The following is an 18,186-nucleotide window of genomic DNA, read 5'->3' on the forward strand; positions in this document are numbered from 1 at the left end:
TCAGGGGTAATTTTGGCCCTTTTCCGTATATTAATTTAGTTGTTTTTACTAGGAAAACTCATAGTATTAGATTAATTTATCTGAACGTGGTGTCAATTGCCATCACTTAAATTCATTATTCTTCTTCAATACCCAACTTAATCAGTTAAATTTAAACGACCTTTACTTTATTGGTTTGCTGTTAAGTACTCCTTCTGTCTCAATTTATGTGGCACACTTTCCTTTTGTGTCTCAAAAATAATGTCGTATTTCTATATTTAGAAACAATAATTTTGTGATATGATTTACAGCCACATAGATATCTAAGACTTGTTTTGGATCACAAATTTCAAAAATCTTTTTTTTTCTTCTTAACTCCCGTGCCTAGTCAAATGGTGCCACATAAATTGGGATGAGGGAGTAATAAATATTCCCTCCGTCCCAATTTAAGTGTCTTAGTTTGAATGGACATGGGGTTTAAGAAACAAAGAGAGACTTTTGAATCTTGTGGTCTTAAATTAGCGATGTGTGTTCTTTAAATCTTGTAGTCTTAAACTTGTCAAAACTTACTAACTATAGAAAGAGATACTCTTTTTGGACAAACTAAAAAGCAAAGTAAGACACTTAAATTGGGACGGAGTGAGTAGTTAGTATTCCCTCCGTCACAATTTATGTGATGTTGTTTGACTGGGCACGAAGTTTAAGAAATAAAGGAAGACTTTTGAATCTTGTAGTCTAAAACAAGCCAAAGATATTTGTGTGGTTATAAATCATCTCGTTAAGCGTAAAAGATAAAATTTAAAGTTAAATTGTTACAAAAAAGGAAATGTGTCATTCTTTTTGAGACTGATTAAAATAAAAAGTGTGTCATATAAATGGATACAGGGGGAATAGTTTTTATTGGTGTGTAAATTTTTTAAATTTATGTGTGTTCTTCATATTCCTCTCCTCCCAAGATAATTTAAAACCTTAAATGCCAGACAAAGAACTTTATATTATCACCTTAATTGTGTAATAAGGTGAGTCAAACAGACAAAAGTACCAATATTTGGTAAAAGTTTTGTGTTTTATTGTTGTTAGTTTCAACTTACCTAGCTTAGATTGGTCCAGTTCATCTGATTATATATATCAGCTTGGCATGCTCACCCTGAATTTGTCTTAATAATCGTCTCAATAATATACAGGACGAATCTTCTTGGCCTCCATTAATGGCTATATTTTTCTCTCTCTATCTATCTCTCTTAACTTCTCTCTAGGGGCGGATCTAGCATAGAAAGTACTAATTCAACATAATCTAGTGGTTTTGATTCAAATCATGTATATTACTATATAATTGAGAAATCTTCTGAGCTTTTATCGGAGTAGTTTTATATTATTGCATTGAGGCTGCTGTCCTATACGATGAATCTCTTGTGCACTCAGGTACGTACGTAATTGATTACGCAGGCATATAGAAGTTTCCTAGTGATGTCATAACAAAGAAAAAAGTTGTTGTACCCTTGTGTTGGAATATTGTTTTTCTTGTTGTGGGGCCATCTGCGTTGGAGTAATTGTTAGTGACAGTCACTTCAACTCAATTTACAATTGATGTCCACGAGGTTTTCCTTGGTATGTTTTCCAAGAATTTAAGTTATATGCATAGTTACCGTAAATTATCTTTATGCCATTAGATTACATTTATCTTTTATAGTAGATAATTTATTTTATTTGCAGTGTTACCGAAAATTTCATATTTTAATAGATTTACGTGTAAATATTCATTTTTTTTCGTTCCTCCCAAAATATTGATACTTTTTTTTTTTTTCCAAATTTCCGAACTTCCAGTAATTTCATCTTTCTTGCCTATCCTCGCCAAAAAAAAATTGCACTCAAAAGTTTGGCAACACTGAAAATAATGGCAGCAGAGAAAATCTTTCAGATTTTTACCATGGAAATCAAGTTCCTGTTAGATAAAAAATCGGCAGTAAAGAAGACACAAAGAGGGAAAACAGAGAACGAGAGAGGATGATGCAGAGCTTTATTTTTGCAGGTTCTTCTTTATCCATTTTCGACTTTTTAGAATCACAAAGACTTGTCAAGTGGAAAATTGTATACAATAAAGTTAAATTGTTTTTAAATATAGAAATGTGCCAATCTTTTTGGGGCGGAAGGAGTAAAAAAATTATCTTTGTGGCCAAAAGAAAAGAAAATCTAAAGCATGGAGTGACTCATAGTGAGATTTTAGTTATATACATTCCTAGTGAAAATAATTTTTTATAAGGTGTTAATTGTGCCAACTATAAAAGTAATTGTCTAGAGAAAACGCTTGGTACCTGAAAAGGAAGATAAATAACTTGCTATAATAGTCCAGTTACACTGATAGAGTAAAAAATTCATTACGGATATAACCTAAATATTATTGCTCATTTGTAGCTACAAAGAGCCACCAACTCTTCCACCACTTCGTCTATCTCCTCATCCCCTTTCATATTCATCTTCTCACTCAGTTCCTTAACTTTCTTCCTCACAGCCTCCCCACTTTCGTCCGCTACCACTTTCCTTATCACCTTTGCAATTTCTTCACTTTGTAACTTTCCATTCTCATCCCTCAATGCTTCCACTCCCATCTCGATATATTCCACAAGCCTAGCATTCATTGGTTGATCAAGATGCATGGGCATGGCAATTATGGGCACACCAAACTTCATACTTTCCGTGAACGAACTCCATCCACAGTGACTCACGAACCCGCCTATTGATGGGTGTTGAAGAATTGTTGCTTGAGGGGCCCATCCATCCATAACCATTCCTCTTTCTCCTACCCTTTCAAGAAACCCTTCTGGTAATGCATCTTGAATACTAATTTTTTCACCTTGTGGAAACCTAATGATCCAAATGAAGTTCACTTTGCTAAGCTCTAGTCCTTGAGCTACTGCATGTATCTGCTCATTAGATAGAAAATACTCGCTCCCAAATGAAACAAACACACTTGAACATTCTTCTTTCTTGTCAAGCCATTGTGTGATTTCCTCATGGTCATCTCGGTTAATGGATTCCTGAACTAGTGTACCAACTGGGACTGTTTTTTTGGAGACCAAACTTGAAAGATAATCCATATATTTCCCTTCAAAATCTCTGCAGGTTTTCATCAGAATAATGTCCTGTGATCGCCTAAGACCCTCGTCGAATGGGAACTTCCCACCTGGTACTTCCTTAAGAACTTTCTTCAATGAAAGCATTTCGTATTCACGCAGGTAAATTTCAGGAAATGGGAACATTTCTCCTGGCTTATCATACATGTGGATGCCCAAAGCAATCACGGCTGCGCTAAAAGTGAGGAACTGCACAGCAGGAATGTTCATAGAGGAGGAACACTCAGCAGCCCATGGCAGATTGCAGTCATAAATGACCAAGTCTGGATTTAGAGTTTGTAATTTCTTAGAGAAGTTTGGAGTGCTCCCATCAAATGCTTTTTTGAGGGTGGAGATGAGATGGGATGGAAGGCCGTTAGTCGTGTGGTAATGAGGAGGAAGATCTGGCAAAGATGGAAGATGAAACTCAACTAATTCTATTGACTGAGAATACTTCTCTGTGACTCTTTTCTTGATGGAGCTTAGATTTACCGGAGTGGAACACATGTAAATGTGTATGTTTCTATTTGCAAGCTTCTTGGCTAGCTCTAGGAATGGATTTATGTGACCATGGGCTAACCATGGTAACATGAGTACGCTAAAGGTGTTTTTTTTGGACTCCATAACAAGGCTGTCTCTCTCTCTCTCTCTCTGATGGTTGTAGCAAATATATGAAGATGATCTATTTTTAGTAACGTGTGATCTTGGCTGTGTTTCGTAATGATTTATAAAGCAGTATATATGTTGTATTGAGACTTTTTTCCCGCGTGAATATGACTTTACAAGTACAATTCAAAACTGTTACGCAATTGATTAAGTATGGAATATGCAAACTCCCCGAGTATTGAGAAAAACAATTGTGGCTGTATACAATTGGAAGGTCTTATTCTTAAATCCCGACATAGGCCAAACAGACTTGTCACGAGAGCACAGGTCTGTTACAAGAGATAGTTACAAGTCCTAGTTGAGTGCTCCTCTGTTCCAGTTTAAGAGTTTTACTTCTTTTTTTTTTTGTCTATCCTAAAAAATCACTTTCTATATAAATAAGTTGACAATTCAAACATTCTACATGACAAGTTTATAACCATAAAATTTAAATAATATTTTAGTACATTATACGCGAAACTTTAATTTAGAAGCCCTTGAATTGAGTTTCCTATAACTTTGTATGTTAAACTTTGTGTCTAATCAAACTAAATCACTTAAATTGGGACGGATGGAGTATTTTAATTTGTCCTTAGGGATAGTTTGATAGGATGTATGAAAATAGTACTAAATAGAGTGTTTTAGTAATGCTGGATTAATTATACTAACATTATCTTTTATCAATTGTTTGGTTTGTTGTATTAAATAACATTGCATAATTTCTAAGTAGTACTGAATAGGAATAGTACTAGTATTTTCATTCACCATTAAAGAACCTTAACTAGCATAAGAACTTAAAGATGATAAGGGAATGAACAATGAAAAGGGTGAAGACTTACCTTCAAAGGAGAACTTCACCCTAGCCTTAGAAAATAACCTCACTTTCTTGAGAACTATTTTTAGGGTTTTGTGGCTAATGACTTCGAAATTTGCAATATAAAAGTGGGTTTCTGTCTCCCATCGACCGCTACAGCGGTCTGACCCACCGCTGTGGCGGACCTCATTAACTCCCTCAACCCCGTGGCGGCGACCGTCGCCCCGCTGTGGCGGACTCACTGCAACGGTTTCCCCCCGCTACAGCGGTCACATCCGATCAGTAACATCTTGTTTTTCAACAAATTTTCACCCAAAATCCCAACATCAATCCGAGGCCTTACAAACACAAACCAAACATGAACACATAAGTAAAAACGCGCTACGAACTCACCCGTGGCCTCGGAATTCCCAACGGAGGTCTAATTTACTAAGTTACCCCCAACGGAAATAAAACCAGTTTCCAAACAATGCACAACATGCAATCAAATGCCTCAGTTTTTAGAATTCTAACTCTTTATGTTTTCATTAGACTTACACCTAGTCTCAGAAATGAACCGGCAAGGTTAAAATGGTCAAAATGCTCCTAACAACCTAGCGGGTCTTTACAGATTTCCATTGGATGTGCCAATGTGAAAAAAAAAAGGCATTCATATCAAGATATAACTCATTATACATTGGATTTCCATTGGATGTGCCGATGTGAAAAAAATAGGTATTCATATATATTTTAACTCATTATATATTTTACCTGCCTAACTAAATTTAGTAGTTCAATTCTGAGAGTTCATATAATATTTAATCATTTGTGCTTTTGGTATTGACTAAAAATGTCATCCGGCTCCTCATCTATTGAACTCTCGGCTTACGCAATGATCGGATCGGAAGAACTCTTTTCAATTATTCATCTGTTTTAGCTTGTACTTTTCCAACTTAATCTTTTTGTTACTCAATGCATTGCAGTTTTAATATTATTTATATCATATATATTACACACGCATGGGACACACGTGCGACGCACGTATCCGAGAACTAGTATAATAAAATATGTGTATCTGAGGTTGTATTTCCAGCTATAATTAACCATAGAGGCTAACTAGGCAATGTTAGATAGATTACTTTTGAAAGCAAACAAAACAAAGTGATTTTAAAGGACGACAACTATAATTCGAGTGACCATTTAACTCGTGGATATGCTTTTTCTCTGGTAAATCTTGCGAACTTTTAGAACTTTTTTTTGTTGGGCTTAGTTTGATCCCGCTTGGTAATTTAAAATAAAAAGACCATAAAAAGAATGAAAAATGAAATAAATATAGATCTATTGATGATATATAAATTTTAAAAATGTAGAACTTTCTTGAGTTCAACACAGTAAAAGATTGATTCAATTCTATGATTGTGAGTAAGTAGCTTTCGCATCAAGATATTGTCGATATGTCATTTTTCAATACAATAGAAAAGGCAAAGTTTTAAAATATAATAGAAGAAAATTTGTTCTTGTATAAGGGGAACCATCATGCTGGCTTCTCCAAAAGATGGTCAAACTCGGGTTCTCTTTCTTATCTACACACACTCATTTAACTTTATATTTTTAATCTCCATATGACTATTGACAAAACAAATAATAAAAGTCACCGCCTACGGATACTTTTTTCCAATTCACGAATCAGTTGAATAGAGTAATTTTTCTCTGGATTTATACTCTCATTTTAATTTGCTTGACGGTAGAGATGTACAAAGCAAATCGACAAACCGCATCAAATCGATAATCCGAACTAAACCGAGAAAAATCCTCGATTAGTGGTTTGGTTTTAAAAAGAAAACCCGAACACTATTAGTTTGGTTTGGTTTTAACTAAAAAAAGTCAAACCGAATCAAACCAACGAGACATTATATTTATAAAATTTCAAACATATTTTATACATAAAAATATTTATTTATAATGTAATTTATAAATGTTTCTTTAACTTTTTCATAGTTTTTTATCTTTTAACATATTATTTCAAGCTTGGAATTATAATTTTGAATGGTCCAATAAATTTTATAACCCAATGATATTAGTAACTCAAACAAAACTCAACAAAAATCAAATCAATACTAATGCTAGCAAAAGTAATTCATATCTAATACTGGAATGACAATAATGTTGATATCTATTCTTTAGTTTCATATTAGTTTAGAAAGTGAAAATACATAACTTAATTTCAATTTTTTCTTTAATATCTAGTCATGTAATTAATACTTATTAGCCGTACTTATTTTAGCATTACTTAATACTTTTAGATTATGATCATTTTCTACATGCCTTATTAAATAGCCGTATTTATTGTAGCATGACTTAGTACTCTCAGATTATGATCATTTTATTTTATGCAATTTCATTAATTTTTTTCGTTGAATTTAGTACAATTTCATTTCTCATCTCACGTTTTGTGTTATTTTCTTAATAAATATCTTAATTAGATAGTCTTATCTTACTAGGGCTAAAGAAATATTTGAAGTACAAGTTATATGTTTTGTATGAAGATTTTATCGGAAAAAATCTGAAAAACCCGAGCAACCCTAAAAAACTGAGAAAACCCGAGGTTGAAAAACCCGACTTTTGTTGGTTTGGTTTGGCTTATAGATTTAAAACCCGCTGCAATTGGTTTGGTTTGGTCTTTAAAAAACCCGAATCAACTTGGTCCATGTACACCCCTACTTGACGGTGTTTGATTCTACGTGGAGGTTAAAAAAATGAAAAAGGGTCTCAAATATACCTCTAACGTTTGTGATTTGTCTGATATATGCCATTCCTTAACCTATCAACTCATAAAAGCGCTAACATTATCTTATGTCTCAAATATACCCCTGAAGAATTAAAAATGTCCAAATAATGCCCCTCACACTTACAGTGGAAGCCACCTAAGACCATAGTTGGACCTTTTTAATAATTCAGGTGCTATTTGTGATAGATAATGTTGGGGGCTTCTATGAGCCGGTAGGTTAATGAAAAACATATATAAAATAAAAATCACAAATGTTAAAGGCATCTTTGGCCCTTTCCGATTAGTATTTGACACTTTAAGTAAAATTATATAAATATCGAAAGTACCTTAGCTTAGCACCAAATTATTACATTAGGGGCCTGTTTGGAAAGCCACCTAGTAATTGGAATTGGTGTAATTATATATTACACGGCCTATTAATTACAGGTAGTGTAATTTTACGATGAGAATTAAACGTTATTTGTTTGTCATATATATTTTACAAGATGGTTTGGTTAATTAATTATTTAAAAATAAAATTTAATTATAAAAAAAAAAAATTAATATTTAAAAAATATTTGCCTTTATAAATGATAATAAATTAGTTATTTAATAACACATTGTTTCTTGAAAATATATTAATTAATAATCATATATTTGTAACTAATATTGTAAAAAATAATTGATATATATTTTTCAAATTAATAATATTTAATTTTAATTAATTATAAAACTTAAAAGAAGATTTTTTTTTGTGAGGACGTCATGGATTGGATGTTTGACAAAAAAATAATATTAATAAATATAATGGGATAACATTATTCAAATGTTTGACACAATAAATCCATCAAATGTAAGTGAAAAATAAACAACATGCAATGTGAAAGCAAATAACTTAAAATTGAAAAGATAACCTAAATTCAAAATCCAAAAGAAAAAGTTTAACATAATACTTTTATGTCAAATTTCAATATTATATAAGTAAGTTCAAACGTAACTTAAGTAAATAATTCAAAATAAGGGAAAATATAAGTCTATAACATCATTCACAATGAAATTTTACTTTAATAATGTAACTCATTATATGTCAAGTTTGTTAATGACTCATTCTTTCCAATAGTAAGAGGTGTAGTTTCAAAAATTAGAATAATAACACGATTATGCTAAATGAATAAAATAAAAAAATAAAAATACGAGCAATTACATGGAACCACAAAAAGTAAAGGTTGGAATGAGAAGAAAGGAAATGAAAAATAAATAATATAAAAAGAAAAATACATTTTTAAAAATAAAAATAATTAAAAAGTAAAAATAAAAAAGAAATTAAAATAATAGAAATAAAAAATAAATTAAAAATCAAAAGAAATAAAAATAAATTAAAAATAAAAAGAAATTAATATAAACAAAAAAGAAACAAACTAAAAAGTAACCCTGTAATTACAGGGTATAATTATACCCAATTCTCAACCCCTCCTTGAGAATTGGAGAGTGTAATGATACCCCCTCAACTACACCCAATTTCCACCTAACTGTGTAATTACTTGGACAAACAAATAAGTCAAACTGTGTAATTATCTCCAATTACATCCAATTCCAATTATCCGGTGGCTTTCCAAACAGGCCCTAATCGGAACAGGGTGACTAATTTGAGTCGACATAGATAAAAGAGCGAAGGAAAACGTTGTCATTAAATGGAAGTCGACATCAAAATGAGTTGAAGTGACTGTAAATAACACTGAAACACTGATGGCCCTATAACAAGGATAAAGAAATATTCCAACAGAAATCTGGTATACGACAAACACTTTTTTTTAATCTTAGTTATCAATCTCTAGGCAAATTCTATATGCCCTGCGTAATCAATTACGCATATACATGAATGCCCATGAGATTCATCGTATAGGGCGGCAGCCTCAATGCAATAATATAATATGCAAATTCAGACAGAAATACTAGCTATATAATAGATTGTCATCATACTTGTTATAACCATCAGAGAGAAATTAAGAGAAAGAAAAAACAATAGTTATCAATGGAGGCCAAGAAAAACACCATTACCGTACTGATGTTACCATGGCTAGCACATGGTCACATAAGTCCATTTCTAGAGTTAGCCAAAAAACTCACAAATAAAAACTTTCACATTTACATGTGTTCCACTCCTGTGAACCTAAACTCCATCAAGGAAAGTGTCACAGAGAAATATTCTCAGTTAATAGAATTAGTTGAGATTCATCTTCCATCTTTGCCAAATCTTCCTCCTCATTACCACACCACGAATGGCCTTCCATCCCATCTCATGAACACTCTCAAAACAGCTTTTGAAATGGCCGCTCCAAAATTTTCCAAAATATTACATACTCTAAAGCCGGATTTGGTCATTTATGACTTCAATCAGCCATGGGCTGCTGATTCTGCTTCCTCTATGAACATTCCTGCAGTGCTGCTCCTCACTTTTGGTGCAGCTGATGTTTCTTTCGCAATCCAAATGTCCACAGAAGAGAAGTTCCCATTTCCTGAAATTTACCTGCGAGAATACGAAATGCTTTCATTGAAGGAAGCTATTACTGACGCACCAGGTAACAAGTTTGAATTAGAGGAGGCCCTTAGGCGATCGCGCGACATTATTCTGGTGAAAACTTGCAAAGATTTTGAAGGGAAATATATGGATTATCTTTCAACTTTGGTTTCCAAAAAAATAGTCCCCGTTGGTTCACTAGTTCAAGAATCCATTGACCGAGATGACCATGAGGAAATCACACAATGGCTTGACAAGAAAGAAGAATGTTCAAGTGTGTTTGTTTCATTTGGGAGTGAGTATTTTCTATCTAATGAGCAGATACATGCAGTCGCTCAAGGACTAGAGCTTAGCAAAGTGAATTTCATTTGGGTCATTAGGTTTCCACAAGGTGAAAAAATTAGTATTCAAGATGCATTACCAGAAGGGTTTCTTGAAAGGGTAGGAGAAAGAGGAATGGTTATGGATGGATGGGCCCCTCAAGCAACAATTCTTCAACACCCATCAATTGGTGGGTTCGTGAGTCACTGTGGATGGAGTTCTTTCATGGAAAGTATGAAGTTTGGTGTGCCCATAATTGCCATGCCCATGCATCTTGATCAACCAATGAATGCTAGGCTTGTGGAATATATCGAGATGGGAGTGGAAGCATTGAGGGATGAGAATGGAAAGTTACAAAGTGAAGAAATTGCAAAGGTGATAAGGAAAGTGGTAGCGGACGAAAGTGGGGAGGCTGTGAGGAAGAAAGTTAAGGAACTGAGTGAGAAGATGAATATGAAAGGGGATGAGGAGATAGACGAAGTGGTGGAAGAGTTGGTGGCTCTTTGTAGCTACAAATGAGCAATAATATTTAAGTTATATCTGTGATGAATTTTTTACGCTATCAGTGTAACTGGACTATTATAGCAAGTTATTTATCATCCTTTTCAGGTACCAAGCGTTTTCTCTAGACAATTACTTTTATAGTTGGCACAATTAACATCATATCAAAAATTATTTTCACTAGGAATGTATATAACTAAAATCTCACTATGAGTCACTCCATGCTTTAGATTTTCTTTTCTTTTGCCACGAAGATAGATTTTTTACTCCCTCCGTGCCAAAAAGATTAGCACATTTTTATATTTAGAAACAATTTAACTTTATTGTATACAATTTTCCACTTGACAAGTCTTTGTGATTCTAAAAAGTCGAAAATGGATAAAGAAGAACCTGCAAAAATAAAGCTCTGCATCATCCTCTCTCGTTCTCTGTTTTCCCCTCTTTGTGTCTTCTTTACTGCCGATTTTTTATCTAACAGGAACTTGATTTCCATGGTAAAAATCTGAAAGATTTTCTCTGCTGCCATGATTTTCAGTGTTGCCAAACTTTTGAGTGCAAATTTTTTGTTGGCGCGAATAGGGAAGAAAGATGAAATTACTAGAAGTTCAGAAATTTGGAAAGAAAAAAATATCAATATTTTGGGAGGAACGAAAAAAAATGAATATTTACACGTAAATCTCTTGGAAAATGAATTCATTTTCTATAACACTGCAAATAAAATAAATGGTCTACTACAACATATAAATGTGATCTAATGGTATAAAGATAATTTACTGTAAAGGTGCATATAACTTAAACTCTTAGGAAAAATATGAAGAAAATCTTGTCATTAAGTGGACATCAATTGTAAATTGAGTTGAAGTGACTGTCAATAACACTTACTCCAATACAGATGGCCCTACAACAAGAATAAACAATATTCTAACACAAGGCTGCTGGTACAACACTTTTTTTCTTTGTTATGAAATCACTAGGAAATTTCTATATGCCTGCGTAATCAATTACGTACGTACCTGAGTGCACAAGAGATTCATTGTATAGGGCAGCAGCCTCAATGCAATAATATAATATAAAAGTTGAAAAGATTTCTCAATACAACTTACTGGATTATGTCAAATTAGTACTTTCTATGCTAGATCTGCCCCTAGCTCACAACCTATGGTCAGCAAATACTATAAATTGATTATAATCATACTTACTAAATCCATCATTCATAGAGAGAAGTTAAGGGAGCTAGATAGAGAAAGAGAAAAATATAGCCATTAATGGAGGCAAAGAAGAAGACCATTAGTGTACTCATGTTACCCTGGCTAGCCCATGGTCACATAAATCCATTTCTAGAGCTAGCCAAAAAGCTTGCAAATAGGACCTTCCACATTTACATGTGTTCTACTCTTGTAAACCTTAACTCCATCAAGAAAAGAGTCATAGAGAAGTATTCTCAGTCAATAGAATTAGTTGAGCTTCATCTTCCATCTTTGCCAGATCTTCCTCCTCATTACCACACCACAAATGGCCTCCCACCCCATCTCATGGACACTCTCAAAACAGCTTTTGAAATGGCCGCTCCAAAGTTTACCAAAATATTACAAAGTCTAAATCCTGACTTAGTCATTCATGACTACAATCAGCCTTGGGTTACTGATTCGGCGTCCTCTCTGAACATTCCTGCTGTGCAGTTCCCCACTTTTAGTGCAACTGTTGTTGCTTTGGCCATCCATATGTCTGAAAACACAGAAGAGAAGTTCCCATTTCCTGAAATTTACCTGCACCAATACGAAATGCTTTCATTGAAGAAAGATATTGATGAAGCACCACGTAGGAAGTTCCCATTTGACCAGGCTCTTAGGCGATCGCACGACATTATTCTGGTAAAAACTTGCAGAGAGTTTGAAGGGAAATATATGGATCATCTTTCAAATTTGGTTTCCAAGAAAATAGTCCCCGTTGGTTCACTAGTTCAAGAATCCATTGACCGAGATGACCATGATGAGGAAATCACACAATGGCTTGACAAGAAAGAAAAATATTCAACTGTGTTTGTTTCATTTGGGAGTGAGTATTTTCTATCTAATGAGCAGATACACGCAGTAGCTGAAGGACTAGAGCTTAGCAAAGTGAACTTCATTTGGGTCATTAGGTTTCCACAAGGTGAAAAAATTATTTTTCAAGATGCATTACCAGAAGGGTTTCTTCAAAAGGTAGGAGAAAGAGGAATGGTTATGGAGGGATGGGCCCCTCAAGCAACAATTCTTCAACACCCATCGATAGGTGGGTTCGTGAGTCACTGTGGATGGAGTTCTTTCATGGAAAGTATGAAGTTTGGTGTGCCCATAATTGCCATGCCAATGCACATTGACCAACCAATGAATGCTAGACTTGTGGAGTATATTGGGATGGGAGTGGAAGCAGTGAGGGACGAGAATGGAAAGTTACAAAGTGAAGAAATTGCAAAGGTGATAAGGAAAGTGGTAGCAGACGAAAGTGGGGAGGCTGTGAGGAAGAAAATTAAGGAACTGAGTGAGAAGATGAATATGAAAGGGGATGAGGAGATAGATGGTGTGGTGGAAGAGCTGATGGCTCTTTGTAGCAACAAATGATTAGCAATAATTAAGCTTTCAGTTATATCTATACTGAAATTTTTATGCCATCAGTGAAACTTGACTACTGTAGCAAGTTATTTATCATCCTTACCTATACTGAACTTTTATGCTATCAGTGAAACTTGACTACTGTAGCAAGTTATTTATCATCCTTTTCAGGTACCAAGACACTATTTCTCTAGATAATTTCTTGTATAGTTGACATAATTAACAGCTATTCAGAAATTCTTTTCATTAGGAATGTATATTACTAAATTCTCATATAAAGGAATGCAATATTAATGAAAGAGAACAAATCTTAATGTCCCTTGAATCCAGAAAAAGTTGAAGATTAATTCATTATGGAATGAACTTTTAGAATCTTTGCAATTTCTATCAGACAACAATTTTAGCTCTTATCCAAGTGAAATACTCTTCCTCAAATGATGTTGAGTTATTGGCAGTCGTCGGGTCTTATCCCAAATGAGTTTACGGCCTGTTTTATGGAAGAGTACTCATTCAAAAGGTTCCGGATACTCTCCATTTAATGGTAAAGAAAACTGAAAAGCTTGATCTTTTATCACTCTTTTTTCAAAATATTCTACCAAGCTGTGTGTCACTCCATGCTTTAGACTTTCTTTTGTCACAATGATAGTTTTTTTCTCTCTCTCTCTTTGTATAACTTAAACAAGCTTTCCCCCAGCTTGACGAGCTGCATAGTCAAAACAAGATTAGGGAAAGATTCCTGAACTATCTAATCAGTCAAATTCATATGATTGAGAAAGTTTAATATTTTTTTACAATGGCAACATGTGAGCTAGAGAAGGAGGAACCAGAGGAAGATTGTGCTTCTCTTCAAACGAAATGACAGAAAACTTCCTATTTGACTGACGACTTACGACCATATGAGCTAAACAACTCGTCCTAGTTTTCTTTCTAGGTTTCTTGACCATCCCATCTCGCTTGTCTTTTCCTCTATAACCTTTCTTATAACACTGTAATTTTCTTGCTTACATATCCATGGACTACACTTTTGTTAGCATATTCCTTTCTAACACTAAACTCAACTGTAGCAGCATATTCATTGTAATATTCATATGCATGCTCATCAGATAAATCAAATTACATCCCAAGTTTTATTGGCTCAAGTGAATAAGATACATCAATATGTTCATTTTGAGACATGATGGCCAGTGACGGGATTTTTGATAAGGGGTTGAAATATGAAGAAGTAAACATACGAAGAAATGCGAGGGTTGAAATATCTATATATATACATAAAAAATTAATTTTAACCTTCAATATACACTATAATTTTCTGCCGAGACTTGGCTTCGCCCCTGAATTGATGGCCATAAATCTACCATTAAAAAAGGAGAAAGTAAGACAAATTCATAATTCAACACTTACATTTTATGCTTAACAGTAGACTTATAAATTAGTTTGACATAGTATCAACCCCAACAGGTTCACTTAGGAGTTTTCACAAACATGTCGTATACAATTTTGCACTTGACAATTGCCACAATAAACATAGAAATAACACGTCTTTGATTTCTAAATAATCGAAAATAGATAAAGAAGTACCTGCAAAAATGAAGCTTGGGGAACTTGAATTCCATGGTGGCGAAACCTTTTAGAGCAAATGTTCTTTTGGCGCGAATAGGGAAGAAAGAATTCATATATTGATAAGAATATGTATTATCCTAACCATGCTTAACACTTTATTTTAGTTAATTAAATAATTTGTAAATAGCATAATATATAGATAAACACTTAATCTTGGCTTCTTTGTCAGTTGAGCAACATCCATTTCTAAAATGATCATCTGAATCGCCCGAGCTAATCTCCCAGTTGAGTCGGTTGAACTATCTAAGCTTAAAAAATAGGCCAATCCCCAGATACGTAGCTACGTCTACTGTTGTGTCGGTTGAGCAATCCCCAGCTTGCAAAATAATCATCTTGATACCTCAAAATTTATGTGTCACGTCAGCATCGGGTGTTCACGAGACACAGCGGGAACGAGTTGAGGTGTCTAGATGTGCATTCTCAAAGTTGAAGTGTCTAGTTTGCCAGTTGAGGCCAAGTTAAAATGTTTCTATGTATTATCCCTTTCTAAATACATAAAAGTTATCAATTTTTTTTGGAGGAACAAAAAGAATGAAAAATTGTCAAAATTCGATTAATGAGGACTAATTTGAGTCGATAGCAACAATATTTCAAAAAGCTTTTCCTGGGCGAGTTTCGAGGGCAAGTCCTGAGATGAGGCTCACTAAAAATGCATCGAGATGTGTGTGCAAGAAGCAAGTATCTTGGGGCGTTACTCTCAATCTTTCAGGCGTTCACTTACATTTAAGTCCCGACTTTTTGAGTTTTCGGGTAAGTCCAAAAATCTTTTTCAAATTGAAGTTAAAATTACAATATCTTTTTAAAAATTCAAAAGTTAATTCATAGTAAATTTTCAAACCAAAAAAATCAAAAAGTCAAAAGTCATTTCAAATTATTTATCCTAAAATTCATAATCTATTTCCTTTACTGGTAACAAATAAAGCGCAAATTACAAAATAAGAGTTTTGTCCTTCTTGTTTCTTGAGTCGAGGTCTGTCGGAAACGACGTTGGCGCTTAACATCAAAGGCGGAAGTAAAATGTGCATCTTTCTTTCTTTGGACCTACTTTTTGTATGTTGTTGTCCTTCTTGGTCGCTTCCATGCTTTTGGTTTCCTTATTTATACATAATTTTTTTCAACCTTTTTTGCTTTCTTTAATTTATTCCTTTCAAGTTAGTTTTTGATTTTGAATTTTTTTTTAGTATAACTCTAGTTTAGATATTATTCTAGAAACTCTACTCCAAAAAAAAAAAAGTTAATATTTGTATGATAATGAATATTAGTGATTTCTTTTCTAATTTTAATTCTCAATAATAACTTAATATTATTATCATTTTTATTCTATTTAATTGTTAGGAATCAAAGTCTCAGTTTTTACAAAAGTATATTCCGTCATAATTTTTTTATAGGTGTAATGAAGCTTTACATCTTTCACATTTCCAAGTAAGAAACCTTTTTTTGTACTATTTGTGCACATGTTGGCATGTTTATAGTTATATACATTTCTTTTACTGATTATATAATTTTCTTCAATTTTAATGTATTTTTTCTTGTCATCTGTATATTTCTTTATTAATATATGAAATATCAAAATTTAATATTTATGCGACTTACGTCTTGCTTCATGTTAGATAAACTTATTCGAGCCTATGATTTTTTAAAACTTCGCCAGCGAAAAGTAACTTTCATACATATTCTGGAGTATTACTTTGGTGCTCCTTTTTTTTTTTTTTTTTGGTTGGAGAGTATTTGATGGATTTGAGTGCCTTTGAAAACCTATGGATATGCTTAGAGAAGAATAAGAGAACGAATTAATTTTATAGTGTTAAAATGTAAAAAATAGGAAGAGTTAGACTAGAAATATTAATTCCATATTAGGGTAAAGAAGTAGCAAAATTTGAAAAAGCAACTCAACCAAAACAAAAATAATTGGAAAAGGAGAGAAATAGAGATCTCTAGAAGTCCTAGTTGGCCCATTTTTGTGAAAGTGAGACCCAAAAATTTACTTGACAAAGTATGAAAGGAGTTTCATACAAGTTTTGTCTGCCACTTAATAAGTGTGTCTCTTACAAAATGATTTTTTTCTGAAAAATACGAAGGAAACCCTTTCATTGAATGGAATTCAATTGTAAATTGAGTTGAAGAGACTGTCAATAACAATAACCCCTCCAACAGAGACCCTACAACAAGAATAAACAATATTCCAACACAAGGCTACTAGTACAACAATTTTTTTCTTTGTTATCAAATCAGTTTTGCAACTTCAATTTGCCCTGCGTAATTGGCGTAATCAATTACGCACGAACCTGAGTGCACAAGAGATTCATTGCAAATAATATGATATACAAATTCAGTAGATTTCTTAATATATATATGTATAGGGTTTGAATCAAAATTACTGAATTTTGTCGAATTCAATGTACTTGATAGATTCATTCACAACTTTACGGTAAAAATGGTAAATAAATAGCATGTATTGTACACTTTGGGCCTAGGCCCACACGTCCAAACCCATAGCATGCAAACTTAAGTTATGTTTTATAAAATTCTTCACTTCCTCTCCCATTCATATATGAATTTTACCTAAGGTGTCATAGGCACTTCATCTTAACAAGCCTGAAGATTTTTAGACTGGGAATTACCATCTTGAAAATTCTAGCAGAGGCGTCAGAAACAGTCAGTGGAGCATTACAACAAACACATTGTTGGCATAAACATTGACTAGTAGTTCAACCCCAACGGATCCTCCAAAGCTATGGAATGCATTAGCAACAGTAACATCCCAAAGTTATGACAGCATTGCATGTATTAGTTGAACACTCGAACTTATAAAATAATCATCTAGACGCTTTCAAAGTTTATATACCACGTTAGCGTCAGGTATTCACAAAACACAGGGGACGAGTTGAGGTGTCCCAAACTGGCGCTCGAACTTTGAGAAATACGCGTACTGAACACTCAACTCATCACGTGTGTCTTGTGGACACTAAGGCAAGCGTGACACATAAATTTTGGAGGTCTCATCATTTTGTAAGTTGGAGTGTGCAAGTAGTGTGTGAGTGAGTTTTGATTGTGCACACAAGGGGAGAAGGATAGTATGGCAGATAGAGAATGAGTAAAAATTGGGGTGAATCGAATTGGGGACAACAATCAGGCCATTTAATTGCAAAACTCTTAATTTTGTGATCGTAGAACAGGTGCACCAGATCATAGTTACACTGCATTTTAGAAAGAAAAAAAAACTCTCGACCTCCATATGTTGTTCAACAAGCACCCATTGAGTTGAAATTTGGGAGATAGATGAAACATAATTACCTCCCAAATAAAAATGAAAAAGGACACCGCTAAATCATATAAAGAAA

At 33.7% G+C, this 18,186-nt stretch overlaps 3 protein-coding genes across 3 annotated transcripts; 2 read left to right on the forward strand and 1 right to left on the reverse strand.

Moving 5' to 3' along the window:
• Nucleotides 1–2,328: 2,328 nt before the first annotated feature.
• On the reverse strand, nucleotides 2,329–4,112 carry LOC132059171 (UDP-glucosyltransferase 29-like). Its single transcript, XM_059451700.1, has one exon. It carries the CDS (start codon nucleotides 3,711–3,713, stop codon nucleotides 2,382–2,384), a length of 1,332 nt encoding a protein of 443 aa, XP_059307683.1. The 5' UTR covers nucleotides 3,714–4,112; the 3' UTR covers nucleotides 2,329–2,381.
• A 5,173-nt stretch (nucleotides 4,113–9,285) lies between these two features.
• Nucleotides 9,286–10,842, forward strand: LOC132059172 (UDP-glucosyltransferase 29-like). Its single transcript, XM_059451701.1, has one exon. It carries the CDS (start codon nucleotides 9,327–9,329, stop codon nucleotides 10,650–10,652), a length of 1,326 nt encoding a protein of 441 aa, XP_059307684.1. The 5' UTR covers nucleotides 9,286–9,326; the 3' UTR covers nucleotides 10,653–10,842.
• An 890-nt stretch (nucleotides 10,843–11,732) lies between these two features.
• On the forward strand, nucleotides 11,733–13,379 carry LOC132059170 (UDP-glucosyltransferase 29-like). The gene has a single exon (XM_059451699.1). It carries the CDS (start codon nucleotides 11,900–11,902, stop codon nucleotides 13,232–13,234), a length of 1,335 nt encoding a protein of 444 aa, XP_059307682.1. The 5' UTR covers nucleotides 11,733–11,899; the 3' UTR covers nucleotides 13,235–13,379.
• The last annotated feature ends 4,807 nt before the right edge of the window (nucleotides 13,380–18,186 follow it).

This window comes from Lycium ferocissimum, chromosome 6, assembly GCF_029784015.1.
Source record: "Lycium ferocissimum isolate CSIRO_LF1 chromosome 6, AGI_CSIRO_Lferr_CH_V1, whole genome shotgun sequence".
NCBI classification, from domain to species: Eukaryota; Viridiplantae; Streptophyta; class Magnoliopsida; order Solanales; family Solanaceae; genus Lycium; species Lycium ferocissimum.

Excerpts from the sequence above, each read along its gene's own strand:
- LOC132059171 (XM_059451700.1), bottom strand. The coding sequence starts at position 3,713 with ATGGAGTCCAAAAAAAACACCTTTAGCGTACTCATGTTACCATGGTTA.
- LOC132059172 (XM_059451701.1), top strand. The coding sequence starts at position 9,327 with ATGGAGGCCAAGAAAAACACCATTACCGTACTGATGTTACCATGGCTA.
- LOC132059170 (XM_059451699.1), top strand. The coding sequence starts at position 11,900 with ATGGAGGCAAAGAAGAAGACCATTAGTGTACTCATGTTACCCTGGCTA.